Source organism: Mustelus asterias, unplaced genomic scaffold (genome assembly GCF_964213995.1).
Source record: "Mustelus asterias unplaced genomic scaffold, sMusAst1.hap1.1 HAP1_SCAFFOLD_572, whole genome shotgun sequence".
Lineage (NCBI taxonomy): Eukaryota > Metazoa > Chordata > Chondrichthyes > Carcharhiniformes > Triakidae > Mustelus > Mustelus asterias.
This window is the reverse complement of record NW_027590522.1, coordinates 1-23,054: the sequence shown is the minus strand read 5'-3', so window position 1 is coordinate 23,054 and position 23,054 is coordinate 1. Positions and strand designations below refer to the sequence as shown.

Here is a 23,054-nt window from a genome sequence, read left to right as displayed (position 1 = left end):
AGGTAGTGTGGTTAAATAGGAGGTAAGACTGCTATTAATGAGTCAAGCCAGCTAGTTTATGTGGTTTTATATTTCAATTGTGTTTGCACCAGCCACACTTTGTAAAGCATTTCTCAACATTCTTCTCCCATTTGAATGGCCATCTGAGATGAACAGAGCAGGATAGGCAAACCAAAGTGACTAATTGGATAATCAGAAACAAATTTCCATGGGACGTTCGTAACTTTGTCTTCAGTTTGGTTTATATTGCAAAGAGACAGGTAAACTTGTATCTGCTGCATATTGACAATGTGTTATTGTCACCTTCACCTCCACACCCACTTCTCCAACTGGGCGTCTTTCCAGACCTTTTATCCATCTCATGTATTCTCTCTCCATATGGATTCCTCCCTCCGTTTGTTTACCTCCTCTCCATCTTTATATTGAGGTTTGCCTGTGTCAATTTGACCACCTCAATATTTCTGCTCTCCTCACTCACTCTAACCTATATCTTTCTGAACACATCGCACTGCATTCGTTTGGATCCAGCCCTAATATCGTCATCAAGCTTGCTGACAAGGGCATTGCTTGTTGTTTTTGGCAAACCAGCCTCTATCTAGCAGGGGTCGAATGCTAACTCTCACTCGTACCTCCCCTGGATCATAACCCCACCATTAAACAGCAAACCATTGTTTCCAAGACCTTAACTGACCTCATTTCCTCTGGAGATCTTCCCTCTACAGCCTCCAATCTCATAGGCCCCCAAACTCAAACAAAAATATCCACAAACAGGAGTTGCCCTGGTAACCCATCATCTTGTTTGTGAATCACTAAACTGATATCTCCCAATCTAGCCCAATTATCATCCCTTATTCAGTCTCTCCCCACCCACAACCAAGACTCCTCCGATGTCCTCCAACATATTAAAAGTTTCCAGTTTCCTGACCCTAAAGGTCTCTTTTACTATGGTCATCCAATCCCTCTACACCACCATTCTCCACTGGGAGGGTCTGAGACCACTTCACTTCCTGAAAGCAGGCCCAACTTTTCCCATCCACCCCACAACTGAATTTGTTCTCACCTTTAACAATTTCTCCTTTAACTTTACTCACTTCTTCTAAATAAAAGGTGTTGCTATGATAACCTGCATGGCTTCTAGTTATGTCCCCTCTTTGTGGGATATGTGCAATGTTTTTTGTTCCTATTCATACCCACTCAGGCCTCCCTCCCTCACCTTCTTTCCTGACACATTGATTACTCTATCGGCGCCACTTCCTGCCCACACCCACAACTGAAAAATGTGATTGGTTTTGCTTCTAATTTCCACCCCACTCTCACATAGTTTATCATCTACTCTTCCCTTCCCTTAACACCTCTGTTTCCATTTCTGGGGATAGGTTTTCCAATATTCACTGTAAGTCCACTACTATATTGACAGCACACCTTGCAACCTCAGGTTTCATTGAGTGTCTCTTTATAGGGTGCTCAAGTTAATACCTACCACCTGCATGCAATTAAACACAATTAATATACAATTAACAGATTTCTTCCTCTCTCCTTAAATAAAAATTAGAGTTAATATGCAAAACAAGAATTTCAAAACAAATCAAAGTTTAAACATTCTATATTCTGTACAAAGGATTACATTGCGAGTTGCCCCTTCTCAAAGACTTTTAAAAGTTTATTTGTTCACACTTTTTTTTTGTAAAACAGACTGTTGATTACCCATTTAATCTTAGAGATTTCCTTTCCGGTGTTTGATTCAGCCAGCAAGGTGTAGTCTATCCCACAGGGAACGTTTATCTACGTAACAATCAATCGGTATACAATCTTACGCATGTTCCTTTTGTAGAATCTCACTTAAAAGATTTGTGAAATATAATCGTATATCCACAGCCAACAGGAGAGCCAGTGTTTCAGTACTTTTAACTACACTGTTTAGTTTCTTAACTTCCCAAGCTAAAGGAGATTTTTACTCTAAGAAATATTATGAAACCAGTTGCACTTAAACACCCATCAGGAAGATAAGCATGTGAAGGATCGATTAAAAAAACTGGTTTCATGTTCTTTAGGTTACCCAAGAATGGGAATTTAAATACATATTTCTCCAAATTTAGTTTTTAAAATATTCTTATTTTTGTTCAGACATGCTTGACTTCAGTATGTTTATCATTTAGTTGGTATTTTAATCCAAAACATATCAAAACTTGTATCTGGTCTAGTCTGAGTGCACAGACTTCACAGTTGTTTTGCCTCTTCTTTAGATATAACATCAATTTTCTGTAATAACCCACCACGATTAACACAATGGGAGTGATGCACCATCAATCAAGCGAAGACTAGTTAGTACGCAAGAACAAATAGGCTTTTATTCGCAAAAGACTTGGAGCACACCCATGCTGATGAACTGGCCCGGCGACTGAGGCAGGGGGTTGGGAGCAGTCACCTTTATACCTGGACCAGGGGGGAGGAGTCTCAGGCAGAGTTGGCAGGGGCATGTCCAGGCATGTCACACATACACACAGGCAATAAGCTTAACAGTGGTTTACCACAGGGAGTAACATTCTAAATGTTACCTTTGTTCACGAATGTCGTTCAGGAAAGGAAATCTGCTATTCTAACCTGATCTGGTCTGCATGTGACTCCAGACCCACAGCAACTCTTAACTTGACTCTTAACTGTACAATGAAATGTCGCAGGAACAACTCAAGGGCAATTAGAAATAAATTCTGGCCTTATCCGCATCCCATGAAAGAATAAAAATAGGATTTAAAGTTCTGCTTTATTCTGATTATTTTTTAAACCAAAGTATTAAAAAAACCCAGAAGTCTGGCTCCCAATTTTAAATTTTACTCTAATCATATTAATAACACATTTCTCAAATTCTGCAGTATTGCCCCATGAGAAATCATCAACATGCATCATAAAGGTGCCTGACTCTGTCCATTGATACCACCAATAAAACATTGTGGGATCTGCTTTTAATTGAATACAACCTATTTTCAGCAAAACAGATTTCACCAAAAACCTGGTTGCATCATTCAGGTCACAAAGACGTTTGTTTAAGTTTCCACAGTTTTCCTCCTGCATCTTTTGCCTCTGCGCACAGTTTCAGAAACGCTTCTCTCTGCAAAGTATCACACTGGTAGGAATGTATTTTTTATGATGATTGATCTACACTCTCATGAACATGTGGACAAAAGAGGTAGAGGAATTTGCCAGAATTTTCCAGCTGTGGGAGTCAACAGCAACACCTGTATCACCCAGTTTCTCTTCAAAACCTCTAGCAAACAGCCTCACTTTAGCCTTCATTCCTCATTGCAAAGACGTTTTCAATACAAATCCACTTGTGTCAAGATTAATTATCATTTATGTGATATCTCATAGTCTATCCTCAACTCTATCAAACTATCTAACTCATTTATTTTGCCTCTCTTATTAGTCTATCCTTAAATTTACTGGCAGCCACCAAAACTACAGTCATGCTTCTGGCTCTGTTTCAAGATTGTTTTGTAGGTTTTCATAAAAAATAGAATAGAATCATAGAATCCCTACAGTACAGAAAGAGGGCATTCGGTCCATCAAGTCTGTACCAATCACAATCTCACCCAGGCATTATTCATGTGATCCCATGCAATTACCCGGCTAATCCCCCTGACACTAGGATCAATTTATCATTGCCAATCAACCTAACCTGCACATCTTTGGACTGTGGGAGGAAACCAGAGCACCTGGAGGAAACCCACACAGACATGGGGAGAAAGTGCAAACTCCACACAGACCTGAGGCCGGAATTGAACCTGGGACCCTGGCACTGTGAGGCAGCAGTGCTAACCACTGTACCACCATGCCGGAACTGTGAAGAATTTATTTCATTGTCCAGTCTTTTCAAACAAAATCTTCCACCAGCTTATTTATGTCTTATGGGACTAATATTGTGTGATCTCCCTCACACCATAAGAGGGTCTTTCTCTGGAACATGATCATTTTCTGCTGCCAGACACTCTTCTAGGTCCACTATCAGCAGTTGCACTGTGTTTTCTCTCCATTCTTCCTATGAACTTTGCTCCTTGACATAAGAACATACTAAATAGGATCAGAAGTAGGCCATTAGGCCACTCGAGCCTGCTCCGTCATTCAATAAGATCATGGCTGATCTGTTTCTGTTTTGAATTTCACATTACAATCTACCCCAGTAACCTTTGATTCCCTTGCCTAACAAAGCTTTGCCTCCACCTTAAAAAATATTCAATGACCGCGCCTCCAACGCTTCTGAGGCCGAGAGTTCCAGAGTCACACAACCCTTTAAGAGAAAACATTTCTCCTCCACTCTGTCCTAAAATTGCAACCAATAATTTTAAAACTGTGATCCCTAGTTCTGGACTCTGCACGCACCCACAAAAGGAAATATCCTTTCTACATCCATACTGTCAAGACCACTCAGCACTTTATATACTTCAATCAAGTCTTCCTTCACTCTGCTAAACTCCAAGGGGAACAAGCCCAATCTCGCCCATAAGACAACCCGCACATTCCAGGTATCAGTCTAAGTAAACCTCCTCTGAACCACCACTAACACATTTGCATTCTTCTGGGGGCAGCACAGTGGTTAGCACTGTTGCCTCACAGTGCTAGGGACCTAGGTTCGATTCCTGGCTTGGGTGACTGTCGGTGTGGAGTTTGCACATTCTCCCCGTGTCTGCGTGGGTTTCTTCCGGATTCCTCCCACAGTCCAAAGATGTGCACGTTACGTGGATTGGCCATGCTCAAATGCCCCTAAATGTCAGGAGGACTAGCTAGGGTAAATGCATGGGGTTATGGGGATAGGGCCTGGTTGGGACTGTGGTCAGTGCAGATTCGATGGACCGAATGATCTCTATGATTCTTCCTTAAATAGGGAGACCAAAACTGCATTCATCATGCCATTGACCATCATGCAGAACATTCAACTAATATTTAAGCTTGCTAATGGCTTTTCTTGCACATCCCATAATTATTGCATCCCCCCATTCACCATACCCTCTGGAATATATATCACCCGAGTACCCCACTCTGGGCAATTGGCCTTTCTATATGATAGCTCTGTCCTATGCAGCATCACTCATATTATCAGTGTATCCAAACCTTCAACTCCTGCATTCAATCCCTTTGGACCTTCATCACAAACCCACCATCATTTGAGATGCAAGATGCCTGGTTTACTTCTATCAGCTACTCAGAGTCTGAGATTTTGTAATTAAGCCTGATTAACTGTGAGGAATTAACATTAACAATTTGATTGTTTGCTAAGTACTGTTCTTACAATAACAACCTATTACCTTACCCAGTCTTTTCCATTCTCTATGACACTGTTTTATAAGACATCAAATCTCCGGAATTAAATTATGTCTCGGATGGTCTTATACAATGCCCGAGTTGTCTAAATTATCTCTGAGACCTCAGCCTTGATGAAAACCAACCTCCCTACATGCAGTGCATACAACTGTGCAGAAAAAAAATGGAACTAATTGTAGTACCTTCGAGAGTGGGATTATCACACAGCGCAGAAAGCAATTTGGGAGCTATACCCCCAACCATCTGAAGTGAATTTTTCACATGCCAGAGTGATTGTCAACTTGCAGTCTGCTTGATCAGCTAAGATTTTATGCAGCATTTCATCGACCAGTGCAGGGTTCCTTTCACAGAGTCTATTACTGAAAGGGCTTTCAAATGTGGCTTTCAAATCATGGCCATAATGTTCATGTTTTCACACATATCTCTGAAGCCATCATTGGCAAATTCCCCTTCATTATCCATCAGAAACTTTTCTGGTGTCCCAAGTCCAGTCCCTGTCCATCTCTCCAGGATTTTGCCTATAATAACCCATTTGAGTGTTCAGGATCGAAAATGATTAGCTTCGACTCCAGTTTGATGGATTTTGAGGTGGTTGGTAAGTCTAATGTGTGATCTGAAGACTCTGCTATAGGAAAGGCAGGTGGAGTTTGAAGGTTAGCTATTTTGGAGGTTCGTGCGCTCCCTCCGATGCCTAGACTTTGCCGTTGCACATTCTCGGTGAAGTCTCTCGATGTGTTCTGTGGCTTTCAGAATGTGCTTTCTCCATTTTGATCAGTCACAAATCAGGGACTCCCATGAGTCAATGAGGATGTCTGACCTATTCAGGAATACTTTGAGGACATCGCTAAAATGGTTCTGCCGTCCTCCTGGGAGTCCCCTGCCACGATTGAATTCCGAGTATGGCAGTTGCTTCAGAAGCCTTGTGTCGGGCATATGAGTGACATGTCCTAACCAGCAGAGCTCGTTTTGTGTGATCAGTGCCTCAATGCTGGACAGGTTGGCTTTGGAGAGGGCACTGCTGTTCGATCGATTATCTTTATTGCCACCAAATTTGGAGGATCTTGCAAAGGCCCCATTGGTGATACTTAGCTAGTGCTTTGAAGTGCCTGCTGCAACACATCCAACTCTCCAAAGCGTACAGGAGTGTAGAGATTCTGGTCCTCAAATACTGTTCTACTTAATCAGCCAAAGGCTGAGTTGATACATTGGAGGTGATGATGAGCTTCGTCGTCCATGTATGCCTTTGTCATGGGGTGGCCTCCAAGATATCGAAAATGGTTATATTTTCCAGGATTTTGCCATTGATCATTTTTTTCTGTTCTAATCCAATGGAATTTATTAAATTACAACTTTACAATCCCAGGAAACATGACCAAAGAGCAGACAATCCCATGCTTTCTGAAGATCATAATCACTTGCCGATTTCATCAAGTTTCAGTTCCTCAAATTTAAAATCTGGGAATTTAGCCAGGTCTCCACCCCCATAGAGCCATTGCAGTTTGGCAATCTCCTCATCCATATTCTGGACCAGCATCAACAGGACCAGCCACTTTCTGGCTCTTAGTATCAGATCTTATCTATAAAGAGTTTTTGGATTGGGTTGAGGCTATTGGTCTTACTAAACACCACCGCCATGAGCCCAGTGTTTCACCAGAGCTCAACACAAAGGGTGGATCGCAGGATAATGGAAAACTCAAATAAGCGTTGCAGGATCATGGTGGCCTGGTTAAATAGGGCAAAGCTAACAGTTGATCTTAATCGACTGGGGTGGTGTTGTGCCATGGGAGGTGGTTGGAAGAGGACCTTGGCTATCCAGGTATTTAGTGAAAGGCCCATTTTCTCACATGCTTCAGAGGAGGAGCCAACAATGACCTGGAGCTCAGTTTCTGAGTAAGTGCACACTCAAGTGTCAAGGTTTACTATGGATTATTGTAAAGAGACCAAATCTGAACACAAGCCTATAAAATGTAGAATGATAATATTTTTGTCTTTGTTCTATACCTTTAGATCCATGCCAACTACCTTGTTAAAGTCACATGCTAATGAAAGGCTTACAATAGCACTTAGTGGCATCCTGCGCTACCTCTTACTAATTTCACACTTCCCACTTTAAATCTCTTATATTGGCCTCATGTATTCTTCATCAACCATACCTGCATCCCTGAACAGGGTTTTAATCTTTAACAAGTCAAGTGAGCAAATTGTCTATGCAACATTGAGACTATTTGCTTTTTATCTTTCTGATTCTTACTATCTGACGCCATTAATACTTGTCTAACACTCTGACAAGAAGTATCAGGTTTTGTTAAGGGGGATTCAATAACATCCTGACTGGATAAATGGCAGATCCACTGACTTTCCAAAAATAATTGCCTGATCATGCTCCATGTCAAGTTTCTTTTGTGCATTTTTCACAGAAGGTTTACTCAAAGCATAGGCATCTCACAAGGGACTACATCAGTATTGATAAAGTAGCTTACCCCAGCCATTTTACATGTAATTATAACTCTTTCCAGTAACCTCAACGTCTTGTTATCACTAAACCTAAAGTAAATAGTATTTTTATACTCCTTAATCCTATATCACCCCTCCTTAGTGAATCCAAATAACATTTTATCAAATCTGTTCCACGTACTGTCAAAATGCAAGCAAAATTGAACGAGCCCACAACTAATATATTCTTCGCAAGACTTAACCTCCTCATGACCAGTAAAATTTATTCAGATCCATAATTATCTTCACCTCATCCAAAGATGTGTGGGTTAGGTTGATTGGACATGCTAAATTAACCCTTAGTGTCCCGGGATGTGATAGATTAGAAGGATTAGCAGGGTAATTAAGTGGGGATAGGGCCTGGGTGGAATTGTGGTCGGTGCAGACTCGATGGACTGAATGGCCTCCTTCTGCACTATAGGGTTTCTAGGTTTCTGTCTCAGATTTCAGCATGTCATTTTGAGGATCTTGCTTCTTCACTTTGGGCAGTTCTTCACGTGATGATACTTTGAGTCACACCTAACGAACATATTACATCTTCCTTGGGCATTCCTGGGATCCATCTGGATATATTACTGTTTCAATTCAGTCTTCTGCAGTAATAGCCAGATCTGCTAAAGGTGCTTTCATCCTTATTTTGCCAGTCTGTACCCTTCCAATGCATAGATGCCTATGCCCAGTATCTGGAACATTTCAAAATCAGCAATCATTGAAACCTTTGTCCTTTGTCTCACTGCAGGATATCCCAAAGGTTGCAGGAAATGATTTCTTCCCCAGGAGATTTCCAAGGCAGCAGACAACTGGCAGTTCCTCTCTGAGAACTGAGTGCCAGTTAGAACCGGGAGTCCATCCATGTAAGGCATCTTGGCATGATCTTGCAATATAAACCCTAACACTAAATCAGGAATCTCAAAATTGAACTTCCTCAATCTTTTAAATTTCATGATATATTCATACGTTGAATAACCGTGCATTTTCTGAAATCTATCAAAAAGTCAGACCATACCTCATTGGCATTCAATAGATCATCATTTGTGTAAGTCCAAGAGTTCTAATAGAAGATCAAATCCTTCATCAATATCCAACTGGGCATCTAGCTCACAAAATAGCGCATTTCTGATCTTACATCTGTCAAATGCGACCATGTCAAGGTCAGACCTAGTTTTCTCTTTGACAGGGAGATAACCCGAATCATTCTTTCATTGGTTATATGGTTCAGACTCTGAGAATATCTAAAGGTAATCTTACTTCAAAGTTTACATTTACTTTCTGCCATTTCTCAAAATGGCGTAAAGGATCGTAATCTTCTTTCCAATTTCTAATCTCCTCTGCCTGGTGTACTTCTACTGGAGTGTCTTCTGCAGAAACCACTAGACCAGGTACTGGTAACTCAGCTTCATCGGTTCCCAAGAGAATGATAGACTCACCTGTCACAGGCTGAGTTAGTACTTCACTGCTTGGATAGTCAATAACGTTTGCTGCTGGTAATATGGTGTCATGTGTCAGTACTGGCTGTCCTCTTAGATGGTCTACATGCTTCCGGATGATTTTCCCTTGAATGTCCACTTCATAAGACAAATATCCTGTTTCTGATGCAACCTCTGGGACTCAACTCAAGCCGCTTCCAAAATTTATGACATCTACGGCTTTATTCACTGAAAAATACCTCACTGATGTGCCTGAATCATGATTTTTTTTTCTGACTGCGTTGACAGCCTCTACCATACCACCTGAGACAATTCATTTAAGATGGACTGATATGTGTGTCAAATGCTCTAATTGTTGGGGATTAAGTAAACTAACTAATTTTAATTGTATGAAAAACTTAGAGGGGGAGGGATATGATGCTGGTCCCTTTAAGGATTGTACTGCAGAGAAGATCACATGACTTGTGTAATCAATCAGGGACCAGGGTGAGGGATCACCCCAACAAGCCCATGCTAGCTTAGCAGATGAGAACCTGGATGCTGACCGGCAGCACAAGGCTATCAGACCTCGGTATTGTAGTTGTATGTAAATAAACATTACAGTCTTATTTACCTAATTGGTGAACTGTTATTACAAAGTGGTACAATTCTGAAAGGGATGCAGCGTCAGAGAGATCTGGGTCCTATATGCACAAGTGTTTGCAGATGGCAGAACTAGTTGAGAAAGCTATCAGAATGACATGTGGAGTCCTTGGTTACATAAATAGAAGCATTGAACACAAAAGCAAGGAGGTTATGTTAATCCTTTATAAAACACTAATTAGGCCACAGCTGGAGTATTGGCTTTGGGTATCATGTTTTAGGAAAGATGGTAATGCCTCAGAGGGTACACAACAGCACAAGGGATGAAAGACTTCCAATATGTGGAGGCACAAATAAATTGTGGTTGTTCTCCTTCGATGGAGAAGGTTAAAGGAAGGTTTGATGGATTTGTTCAAAATTGTTGTTAGACAGTAAAGAAAGATAAACTGTTTTCAGTGGCAGAGAGATTGATAACCAAAGAAACAGATTTAAGCCAATTGACAAAATAAGCAGGGATGACTTGTGGAACCATATTTTTGTGCAGTGATCTCTTCTGATCTGGAATGCACTGCCTGCCTGAAAGGGTGATGGAAGAAGGTTCAATAATAACTTTCAAAAGAAAATTGGCTAAGTACTTGGTGGGCTGAGGAAAGTGGAGAGTGGGATCAATTTGATAGTTCTTTCAAAAAGCTGACACAGACATAATGGGCTGAATGGCCTCCTTCTACACTGTGTAATTCTATCATTTTAGCCTCTCAAACAATTACATTTAAGATAATGCTCAGAACGCTGGAGAAGTTGCTTCTCTCTGAACATCGGATATTCTTTTTACGTAGAAGTATCCCACAATTATTTTCAACACCACAGTGAAAACAAACTATTTGCAAAATAAATGAAAAATGTCAGTGCTAGAAATTTCTAAACACCCAGGAGATATCATGCAATTAGATATTTCACTGAGCCTTTCAATAGTGAGTTTGCCCGTAGAAAAATCGCAGTAACAATAATTTAATATTCCAATTCTAGCACTATGTAGGACTGGCATGACATTTGTATGATAGTGGTTTGTCTTGCTGCCTATTGTAAAAATATAAGTTCTAATCTTCCATTGTTTAGCCCATAGACAATGAAACATACCTTACAAATCAATGAAAACTAATCACTCCGAGCCATAAAGCTAAATATATATGTGCATAGATAATTACACTTTTAAAAACCATTCCAGTTCAGTTGCAGAAGACAGTCTCATTCTTACGTCAGGCTGAAAGTTCTGAAGATCAAATCAACAGGAATATTTGTGTAGTATTGCGAATGATAAGATCTATCAAATACATTTTTATAGGAGAGAACATTTTGAATTAAGGGAGAAAAATATTGTTACGTTGCTTTGAGTTGTCTCAAGTAACTTGCCATCTTTAATCTGTACTTTTTGATCTCGGTCTGTATTCCTGATCAACGAGTAATTACTTTTTCTTTCTACCTTCATCTGCAACGCAATCAGTCAAATCGTGTTATAATGAAGCTCTTTACATCCAGCTTCCCATCCATTGACACAGTCTACACTCCCCGCTGCTTCGGAAAAGCAGCTAGCATAATTAAGGACCCCATGCACCCCGGAGATACTCTCTTTCACCTTCTTCTGTTGGGAAAAAGATACAAAAGTCTGAGGTCATGTACCAACTGACTCAAGAACAGTTTCTTTCCTGCTGCCATCAGACTTTTGAATGGATTTACCTTATATTAAGTTGATTTTTCTTTCAGCCTAATTTGGACTGTAACACTACATTCTGCACCCTCTCCTTTCCTTCTCTATGAACGGTATGCTTTGTTTGTATAGCATGCAAGAAACAATACTTTTCACTACACTAATACATGTGACAATAATAATTCAAATCAAATCAAACGTAATAAAGACACAATTGTAGAAATAAACTTCCATGAATTGGCTTCTTACTTGTGGTGAACGTGGTAACCTGCTCCATTAATCTTCCACCCTTTGTTCAAAAGGTCCGAGATTTTAGCCGTCCGAACAATCAGGTGCTGCACATCGCGCCATGTGAGACTGGGTCTAAGTAAGAAAAGAGATTTGTAAACAAACTAGATCATCTTATTCTGGTATAAATAAACTGACCTTGAATTGTCAACTTCACTATCCCTTCTTGAATCTGTATTAGTCTCCATGTGGAGTCACATGCATTACAAAGTGTAACCCAGCAGTGAGTACAATTTCCCTAAATATATGGCAGCAATTTTGCTGCTGTTAAATTGTCTACTGCACCAAATCCAAATGTTTAGGATGCAGCTACTTTTAATCAACTGAAATACTGTAGCCCTTTCTCATCTAAGGACAGAGGGCGAAGAGAACAGTTTTCCGACTTGTGGGATAAGTACTTCTTCTAAAAATATATTGATGGGTTGCCTTGAAATTGTATTACATGTGGTTGGGGGTCCTTTCCTGCTTCCAGCTATCATCAGCGGAGAGGGGAGTGGAATCCATTGATAGCACTATATTTTGCATACATATGAACATATGAATTAGGAGCAGGAGTAGGCCATTAGGCCTCTTGAACCTGCTCCACCATTCAACAAGATCGTGGCTGATCTGATTGTAGCCTCAACTCCACTTTCCTTCAAACCCTGGACACACTTTGACTCCCTTGTCAATCAAGAATCTAAGTCAGCCTTAAAAATATTCAATGATTTTGACTCCACTACTCTCAGACAAAGAGAATTTCATAGTCTCATGACCCTCAGAGAAAAGAATTCTCCTAACCTCTATTTAAATGGGAGGCTCCTTATTTTTAAATGGTCCCCTGGTTCTAGTCTGTCCCACAAGGAGAAACATTCTTTCAGCATCCAGTGTATTCAGTCCCCTTGGTATCTTCTATGTTTCAAGAAGATTGCTTCTCATTTTTCTAAACTCCCAATAGATCCAAGTCCAACCTGTCTAACCTTTCCTCTTGGATAACTCCCTCATTTCAGGAATCAGTTAAAACCTTCGCAGAACTGCTTCTAATACAATTATGTTCTTTCTGAAGGAAACTAAAACTGTACACAGTACTCCACATGTGGTCTTGCCAATACCCAAAACAACTGTTACAAAACATCTCTATTTTTATATTCCATTCCCCTCGTAACAAACAACAACATTCCATTTGCCCTCATAATCACTTGTTGTACCAGCATACAAAATTTGTGATTCACGCAGGAGGACACTCAGATCCTCTGTATCTCAGAGTTCTGCAATCTCTCCCTATTTAAATAATACTTTTTTTATTATTCCTGCCAAAGTGGAGTTCATATTTTCCCATGTTATACTCCATCTGCCAAAATTTTTGCCCACTCACTTAATCAATCTATATTCCTTTGCAGCCTTCTTACGCCCTCTTCACAACTTACTTTCCTACCAATGATTGTGTCATCGCCAACAATACATTCAATCCTGTCATCCAAGTCATTCATGTAGACTGCAAATAGTTGAGGTCCTAGCAGTGACCCGTGTGGCACTCCACTTATCGCACCTTGCCAACCCTAAAATGACCCATTTATACCTGTTCTGTGTTTTCTGTTAGCTAACCAATCCCCTTATTGATGCTAACATGTTATGCCCTACATCATGAGCTCTTATTTTCTGCTGAACCCTGTGATGTGGCACCTTGTGAAATATCTTCTGGAATACCACATTCACAAGTTCCTCTTTATCTATAGCACATTACTTCCTCAAAGTACTTTCCCATTCACAAAACCATACTGACTATGCCTTATTGCATTGTGATTTTCTAAATGTACTCTTATAACTTCTTTAACAAAGATTCCACCATTTTACCAATTGTTAAAGCTAACTGGCCTATAGTTTCCCACTTTCTGTCTTCCTCCTATCTTGAATAAAGAAGTTACATTTTTGCTATTTTCCAATCTGATGGAACCTTTCCAGAATCCAGGGAATTTTGGAAAATTAAAAGCAATGCATCTACTACCTCAGCAGTTAAGACCTTAGGATGAAGTCCATCAGGACTTGGGGATCTGTCAGCTTTTAGTTCTAATCATTTTTATCAGTCCTTTTTTCCTGGTGATTGTTATAGAACATAGAACATAGAACATTACAGCGCAGAACAGGCCCTTCGGCCCACGATGTTGCACCGACCAGTTAAAAAAAAAACTGTGACCCTCCAACCTAAACCAATTTCTTTTCGTCCATGAACCTATCTACGGATCTCTTAAACGCCCCCAAACTAGGCGCATTTACTACTGATGCTGGCAGGGCATTCCAATCCCTCACCACCCTCTGGGTAAAGAACCTACCCCTGACATCGGTTCTATAACTACCCCCCCTCAATTTAAAGCCATGCCCCCTCGTGCTGGATTTCTCCATCAGAGGAAAAAGGCTATCACTATCCACCCTATCTAAACCTCTAATCATCTTATATGTTTCAATAAGATCCCCTCTTAGCCGCCGCCTTTCCAGCGAAAACAATCCCAAATCCCTCAGCCTCTCCTCATAGGATCTCCCCTCCATACCAGGCAACATCCTGGTAAACCTCCTCTGCACCCTCTCCAAAGCCTCCACATCCTTCCTGTAATGTGGGGACCAGAACTGCACACAGTACTCCAAGTGCGGCCGCACCAGAGTTGTGTACAGTTGCAACATAACGCTACGACTCCTAAATTCAATCCCCCTACCAATAAACGCCAAGACACCATATGCCTTCTTAACAACCTTATCTACTTGATTCCCAACTTTCAGGGATCTATGCACACATACACCTAGATCCCTCTGCTCCTCCACACTATTCAAAGTCCTCCCGTTAGCCCTATACTCAACACATCTGTTATTCCTACCAAAGTGAATTACCTCACACTTCTCCGCATTAAACTCCATCCGCCACCTCTCGGCCCAACTTTGCAACCTGTCTAAGTCTTCCTGCAAACTACGACACCCTTCCTCACTGTCTACCACACCACCGACTTTGGTGTCATCAGCAAATTTGCTAATCCACCCAACTATACCCTCATCCAGATCATTAATAAATATTACAAACAGCAGTGGCCCCAAAACAGATCCCTGAGGTACACCACTTGTAACCGCACTCCATGATGAATATTTACTATCAACCACCACCCTCTGTTTCCTATCCGCTAGCCAATTCCTGATCCAATTTCCTAGATCACCCCCAATCCCATACATCTGCATTTTCTGCAGAAGCCTACCATGGTGAACCTTATCAAACGCCTTACTAAAATCCATATATACCACGTCCACTGCCTTGCCCCCATCCACCTCCTTGGTCACTTTCTCAAAAAACTCAATAAGGTTAGTAAGGCACGACCTACCTGCCACAAAACCATGCTGACTATCACCTATCAATTCATTACTCTCCAAATAACTATAAATCCTATCCCTTATAATTTTTTCCAACATCTTGCCGACAACAGAAGTGAGACTCACCGGTCTATAATTCCCGGGGAAGTCTCTGTTCCCCTTCTTAAACAATGGGACAACATTCGCTAACCTCCAATCTTCTGGTACTATACCAGAGGCCAACGACGACCTGAAGATCAGAGCCAGAGGCTCTGCAATCACTTCTCTTGCCTCCCAGAGAATCCTTGGATAAATCCCATCCGGACCAGGGGATTTATCTATTTTCAGACCCTCCAGAATATCCTGCACATCCTCCTTATCAACTGTAATACTGTCTATTCTACTCCCTTGCAACCCAGTGTCCTCCTCAGCTATATTCATGTCCCCTTGCGTGAACACCGAAGAGAAATATTGGTTCAATGCTTCACCAATCTCCTCCGGTTCCACACATAACTTCCCTCTGCCATCTATAACTGGCCCTAAACTTGCCCTAACCAACCTTCTGTTCTTGACATACCTATAGAACGCCTTAGGATTCTCTTTAACCCTATCCGCCAAAGTCTTCTCATGTCCCCTTTTAGCCCTTCTAAGCTCGCTCTTCAACTCCCTCTTATGGTATTAATTTTCTCCCTCTCTTTCATCTCTTGATGTACATTTATTTCTGGGATATTATTTGTATCCTCACAGTGAAGAAAGATGCAAAATATCTGTTCAATTAATCTGCCAACTCCTTAGTTCCCATTATTAATAGAGGACCAACACTCACTTTACTTACTCTTTTCCTTCTTAAATACCTGTAAAAACTCTAGCTGTTTGTTTATTTCCAGCTAGTTTGTTCTTGTACTCTAATTTCTCTGTCCTTTTGTTTAGCCATTCTTTCCTGTTGTTTATATTTTGTCTAATCTTCCAGTTTGCCATTAAACTTGCAGAATCATATGATCTTTCTTTCAATTTGATACTATCTTTAACTTCCTTTCTTAGTCATGGATAGTACGTCTTTCCCCCAGAGTCTTTGTTTCTCACTGAAATGTATCTTTGTTGAGTGTCATGAAATATATCCTTAAATACCTGGTACTGCATCTAATTGACTTATGCCTTAACCTAATTTCCCAATTCACATTAGTTAGTTCTGTCTTCATACCCTCATAATTGCCCTTATTTAAGTTCAAAACACTAGTCTTTGACCCATGCTTCTTTGCTCCCTTGAACTGAATGTGAAATTCAATCATGTTCTAATCACTGCAGCCTCGGGGCGCCTTCACTATGAGCGAGGATTATTAATTAATCGGTGTTGCACATTACCCGATCTAGAATAGTCTGCTTTCTGGTTGACTCTAGCAATGCTGCTTTAAGAAATTGTTCCAAAAACACTCCATGAACTCGCCTTCCAGGCTACCTGTGACAATCTGATTCACTCAATCTATACGCAACTTAAATTCACCCATGTATCTTTCTCACACCCCCCCATTATTTCAGCTTTTATACTCCATCCCATGGTATGTTTACTGCTAAGAAGCCAATAAACTACTCCCACAAGTGACTTCCTACCTTTATTATTTCTTATCTCTATCCAAAACGATTCTACATCTTGAACTAACGTCACCTTTCTCTATTGTGATGTGGAGATGCCGGTGTTGGATTGGGGTGGGCACAGTAAGAAGTCTCACAACACCAAGTTAAAGTCCAACAAGTTTATTTGGAATCATGAGCTTTCGAACTGCTGCCCCTTCATCAGGTGAGTGGAGAGGTTGGTTTCACAAACACAGCACATGTAGACAAAGACACAATTGCAAGATAATGGTTGGAATGCAAGTCTTTTCAGGTAATCAAATCTTTACAGGTACAGACAGTGCAAGTGGAGAGAGGGATAATCACAGGTTAAAAAGGTGTGAATTGTGAACTGAGAGCCAAGTTCTGCACGCATGAGAACGGCCTCAACTGGGATCTTGGGTTCATGTCACACCATATGTATCCCCCACCATTTTACCCTGGGCTTGCAAAATCCTACTAACTGTCCTGGTTTGAGACAATTCACACCTCTTTAACCTGTGATTATCCATCTCATCACTCGCACTGTCTGTACCTGTAAAGACTTGATTACCTGAATAAACTCGCATTCCAACCATTATCTTGCAACTGTGTCTTTGTCTATATATGCTGTGTTTGTGAAACCTACCTCTCCACTCACCTGATGAAGGAACAGCATTCTGAAAGCTCGTGATTCCAAATAAACCTGTTGGACTTTAACCTGGTGTTGTGAGACTTCTTACTGTTTCTCTATTGTACTAATGTCATCTTTAATTAATCAAGTCACCCCATCATCTTTTCTTAGCTTCAGAAATGTCATGTATCCTTAAATATTCAAATCTCAGTCTTTGTCATCCTGCAGCCACATCTCTGTAATGGCTAACAGATCACATATTAATTTCTATTTGTCAATTTCATTTGTTTTCTTGTGAATACGACGTATATTCAGTACAAACCCTTTAATTCTGTCTTTCTATCATTTTTGCAATCACTGACCTTATCTGCTGGCACAATTTGCACATTCTGTCCCTTCTTGCCACTCTTTGATTATTGCTTCTCTAATTGCTACCTTTCTCTCTTGCCTTGTTTCCTACCTTTAATTGATTACATCCTCCCACACTTGATCCTTTGTCCTCACTATTTAGAGAAAGCCCTCTCTACAACCCCAGTTACATAACTCACCAGAACATGAGTCCCAACATGGTTCAGGTGAAGACCATCCCAATGGCACAGCTCCCACTTTCCCCAGTACCGTTGCCCCATGAATCAAGACCCATCTCTCCCACACCAACCTTTGAGCCATGAATTCAGCTCCCTAATCATATTTACCCCAAGCCAATTTGTTCATGGCTGAGGTAATAATTCAGAGACCATTACTCTGGAAGTTCTGCTTTTTATTTTGGCCTCTAGGTGGTCATACTCCCTACTCAGAACTCTTTCCTATTTCTACCTATGTCTTTAGTACCTACGTCTACTATCACCACTGGAACCTTCCTATCCCACTGTATGTTTCTCACCAGCACAGAGCAGACATCTTGGCACCGGGAAGGGAACAAAGTCTTCTGGGCTCTCTCTTTCACTGTAGGGAGTTGTGTCTGTCCCTCACTACCATTACATTCCTATTTACTTCCCCCCCCACACCTCCTGTACCGTGGTGCCACAGGCAGTTCACTCATCTACACTGCAGCCTCATCCCCCCACTTCCATCCATACTGATTACAAGCACCTTGAGCCTGTTGGATAATTGCAAAGGCTGAGGTCCCTCAACTTCTACCTTCTAGGTCCCCATAACTGCCTCACTCAAAGTCACATCCTTCTGTCCCTGTCCACTGACCAAATCAGAAGGCCCTATCCCAAGGGTAGCACAGTGGTTAGCACTGCTGCTTCACAGCTCCAGGGTCCCGAGTTCGATTCCCAGCTCAGGTCACTATCTGTGTGGAGTTTGCACATTCTCCTCGTGTCTGCGTGGGTTTCCTCCGGGTGCTCCGGTTTCCTCCCACAGTCCAAAGATGTGCAGGTTAGGTTGATTGGCCAGGTTAAAAATTGCCCCGTAGAGTCCTGAGATGTGTAGGTTAGAGGGATTAGTGGGTAAAATATGTGGGGGTAGGGCCTGGGTGGGATTGTGGTCGGTGCAGACTCGATGGGCCGAATGGCCTCCTTCTGCACTGTGGGGATTCTATGATTCTATGACTGCCCCCTGGTGTGAAGTGCTCCCCTTCCTGATGCATCGCAGTGTCTGCAGCTCGGCCTTGAGCTCAAGCTGCAGATACTGTTTTCCCCTCAAACATTTGGGCATCCAGCAGCTCCAACTTTCTGCATTTTCCATGTGAATTTTTTAAATTAGTGTCACAGGCAGGCTTATATTAACATTGCAATGAAGTCACTGTGAAAATCCCATAGTCGCTACAGTCCGGTGCCTGTTTAGTTACACTGAGGGAGAATTTAGCATGGCCAATGCATGGCTTTTGGACTGTGGGGGAAAACCGGAGCACCCGAAGAAAATCCACACAGACATGGGGAGAATGTACAGACTCCGCACAGTGACCCACACTGGGAATCGAGCCCGGGTCCCTGGCACTGTGCGGCAACAGTGCTAACCACTGTGCCACCGTGCCGCACCCCCCCGAACCCAAGGAGTCTGTAGCAGGGTGAATGTTATGGAAGCTGGACTGGTACAAGAGTTAGTCTGTCAGCACCACTCCCTGCAAGGATAAATGTGACTTTCATTCCCAGCTAAAGTCCATCCTGATTTACACGCATAAACTTGGCTGATAATTAGTTCATACATAAAAATGGTCATAACTGTAATTTCTCACATGTAAGAGTGTTTAATAATGGCCCAGACTTTGTAGTCAGCAGTGAAACAATGGCGCTCACCACTGATCTTGAAGATTTCCCCTTAGATTTGTCACCTCTATTTCTCCTTTCTTGACACTAGTTTGAATCTGACACCAAGTCAAGGGGATCTCCAGGCATCCAACAACAGTGATATTGCCAAGCAGGGTAGGCAGCCAATCACTAGGAAGCATTCTCACGGACAGCAACCCAGAAGTTAAAATCACTGATTAAACTTTAATTTCCAATATAATTTTACTGAGAGCCAAATAAGGATTAGGACATTGACATGGGATTGAGATAAAAGTTGACATATCATAATCAAACACTTTTAAATATAAAAATGTGGATTTTTTTTATCAGAATGGAGGATTTTGATATAAAATTAACTTTCAGGGCTATTGAGGCTGATCAGAATAATTATGAGTTTAATATGCTGTTAAAAACCCAGTTATGTCTCATTCAACATGGTGCAGCAAAGGAAAAATTAGAGTATGTGAGAAAGTGAGCCAGAAATATGAAGGAAGGAGGAGTTTTTATAGATTTTAAAATTGAATTTAAATTAATCCACTTGCCACGGCAGTATTTGAACCAAAGCAGTGGTATGGACCTCTGGATACTAGTTCGGTAATATTGCCACTGTGCCATCATTCCTGTATTTTTCTCATTCTTGTTGTGTGGATTTTATTGGCATGATAGGCATTTCCCTTGAATGTCTGCAGTCCACATTTGAAATTACTTTCCCAATGTTGTTAGGTAGGGAGTTCTGGGATTTTGACCCAGAGATGAAGAGGGACTGGTGATATGCATCCAGAGCATGATGGTGTGTCACTTGGAGGGTAACTTGAAGGTGATGATTATCCCATTCATCCACACTCCTGTTTCTCTTGATTGTAGATATTGCAAGCTTGGAGGTGCTGCTGAAGAAAGCTTGGTGAGGCATGGTAGTACATCCTTTAGCACATACTGCAGGCATTGGACAAGGGTACAGGGTACTGGGGAGGGGACTGGGTGTGGTGGGGAGATGTTGTTGTGAACAAGCTGGATTTTTAGTCTTGTGGCAATATTGCTGATCAGAAGTAAAAAGTAAAGTTTATTTATTCATCACGAGTAGGCTTACATTAACACTGCAATGAAGTTACTGTGAAAATCTCCTAGTCGCCACACTCCAGCGCTTGTTGGGTACACTGAGGGAGAATTCAGCATAGCCAGTTCACCTAACCTGCACATCTTTGGACTGTGGGAGGAAACCGGAGCACCCGGAGGAAACCCACACAGACACGGGGAGAATGTGCCAACTCCACACAGACAGTGACCCAAACTGGGAATTGAACCTGGGTCCCTGGCGCTGCGAGGCAGCGTGCCACCATACTGCACCAAACAGATTACTTTGTCCTGGATGATATTGATCTGTTAGAAAGTCAATTCAGACGTGATGGCCTCCTTCTGCCCTGTAAGGATTCTGTGATGATTCTTGAATGATGTTACAGCTACGCACACCTTGGCAACTGGAGAGTATCGCAGTACACTCCCGACTTGTGTATATGATGAAGAGACTTTGGGGAATCTGGAGGTAAGTCACTTGACCACAAATACTTTTGCTCAAGTTGTTATGACATAGGTATGGATTGGTCCAGTTATATTTCTGTTTATTGATGATCCCCAGATGCTGAGTGTGTGGGACCCGGTGATGGTAATGAACATCAGAACAAAAAGAACTTTGAATCAATAGTGACAGATGAATACAGAAGTTAGGATGCCAAATCACACACTTCAGAAGAATGGAATTTGACTTTTTAATTTACTGTAAATCAGTGGTCCTGGTGTTATCCATTGCACACCATGGGGCGAATTTTCCCATGCCGCCCGCCACGGGAATCAGAGCGGGCAAGGGGCAGACAATGGAAAGGTCCATTGACTGCAGGCAGGATTTTCCGGTTTTGGGATGAACACGGCTGGAAAATCCCACCCCATATTGTGGTTAAGCGGAGTATCCTCTGACACACCTTGAGAAATACCAAGGGAGATCTGCCAGCTTTTAAACAAGAAACTTTCATCTCTTGAGTAGAGACAAATGGGAAAGAAAATTACATCTGAAGCACACTTCCCTACACCTGGTTGTCCATTCAGGAAAAATAGCTTTGCTTAGACGTGCTTATAAATGTTGTAGAAGGGCTACAAAATAAACGTAAATGCTTTTCTGTAAAAATAAACCAACAATGGTAAATGTTCAGTTGAGAAAACAATATAAACTTTTACTTAAGTTTCCACTTATCCACTGTTTTGCAGCTGGCACCTGTAGATCGTACCGTAAGCCAATAAACTTAAACCAACGCTATGAGCATCAGCAAGTAGAGACCAACCATTGTCAGTCAGCTTTACAACACAGGCTGCTTTCTACCACCATTAGTTGCAAGCCAATTTATAAAACCATTAGTGACACTTTCTTTCCGACAGATAAAAACAGTCAAAATTATCTGGCAGCAATTAATCTTAATGGCTGTGTGCAGTAAACAGCAATGGGCTAATTCCAGTTCTGTCAGCCCATCAAACAATCCCACATTAGGCAGGTTTTCACTGATCCATTAAGCATATTCAGTACAACAACAAATCTAGTGCTGAAGGCATATGCACTAAACATTACTACAGTGATCTTCCGAAACCATCATTATCTCTTAAATAGTACTTCCCCCGTGTATTATCATTGTGCTCTACATTTGAAATACTTTGATTAAACTCCCCTAATTCATAACAGACAGCTGCAGACCATTTAAGCAGTTAATCTCCACACAACGGCTATTGAGGAAATGTAACAAATGAAAGCTGTAAACTGCAAGTCATTACCACAGCAGTGACTTGCTTTCTGTTATAGCAAAGTGCTCACTTGAGAGGTTTTTTTTGTTTAGGAGAATTATATAGAGCGAGCACTGTCCTTATATAACTGTCTGGCTTTTTAAAAAATCAGAACTTCCCTATACCTCAAAGTTGTAGAACAATTGGAGGTGGTATAAGCACTGCAAAGGTAACTTTCCAATATCTGTACTTAATACAAGAATCATATCATTCAATTTGGAAATAGAAAGTATGATCCGAAAAATGGCTGCACTCTTCCTTGCAGTGTGACATTTTGAGTATTTTAATAGGTAAGGATTCAAGATCTGTTTCAGTCTGAGATCCAGGTATAATTGGCATGTCCTATTTTGATAATTTTTTTCATTCTAGCGTGAGTGTAGTGCTGCATTCCCTAAACCCAGAGAATTTCTTTTCTCGGCTCCTTTGGGGAGGACAGTAAAAGTTACTTGTCTCTAACTATTAAGTCCCCTCCTTCACATGCTAACCACTCAAGTAGAGAAGCCTCTTGTTTTCAGGAAAAAAAAGCATTGTCGCATTTTGGTGAGAATTAGACTACTTGCTGTACAATATTGAAACAATGACTCATTGAAACACTGCAACTGCATTTGCTAACAGAAGATTATTATGAAACAATTACTTCCCAGTTACTGTGTGTGTATAACCTC

At 41.3% G+C, this 23,054-nt stretch overlaps 1 protein-coding gene across 1 annotated transcript in view; it reads right to left on the bottom strand.

The window, feature by feature from the left end:
- Positions 1-11,883, bottom strand: part of LOC144487070 (PC3-like endoprotease variant B) — a gene marked incomplete at its 5' end in the record, with an annotated part of 211,618 nt that extends 199,735 nt beyond the window's left edge. The window contains one exon of the mRNA XM_078205129.1: positions 11,770-11,883. Within this exon, the coding sequence (XP_078061255.1) occupies positions 11,770-11,883 (114 nt within the window). The remainder of the gene's footprint in view (positions 1-11,769) is intronic.
- Between the last annotated feature and the right edge of the window lie 11,171 nt (positions 11,884-23,054).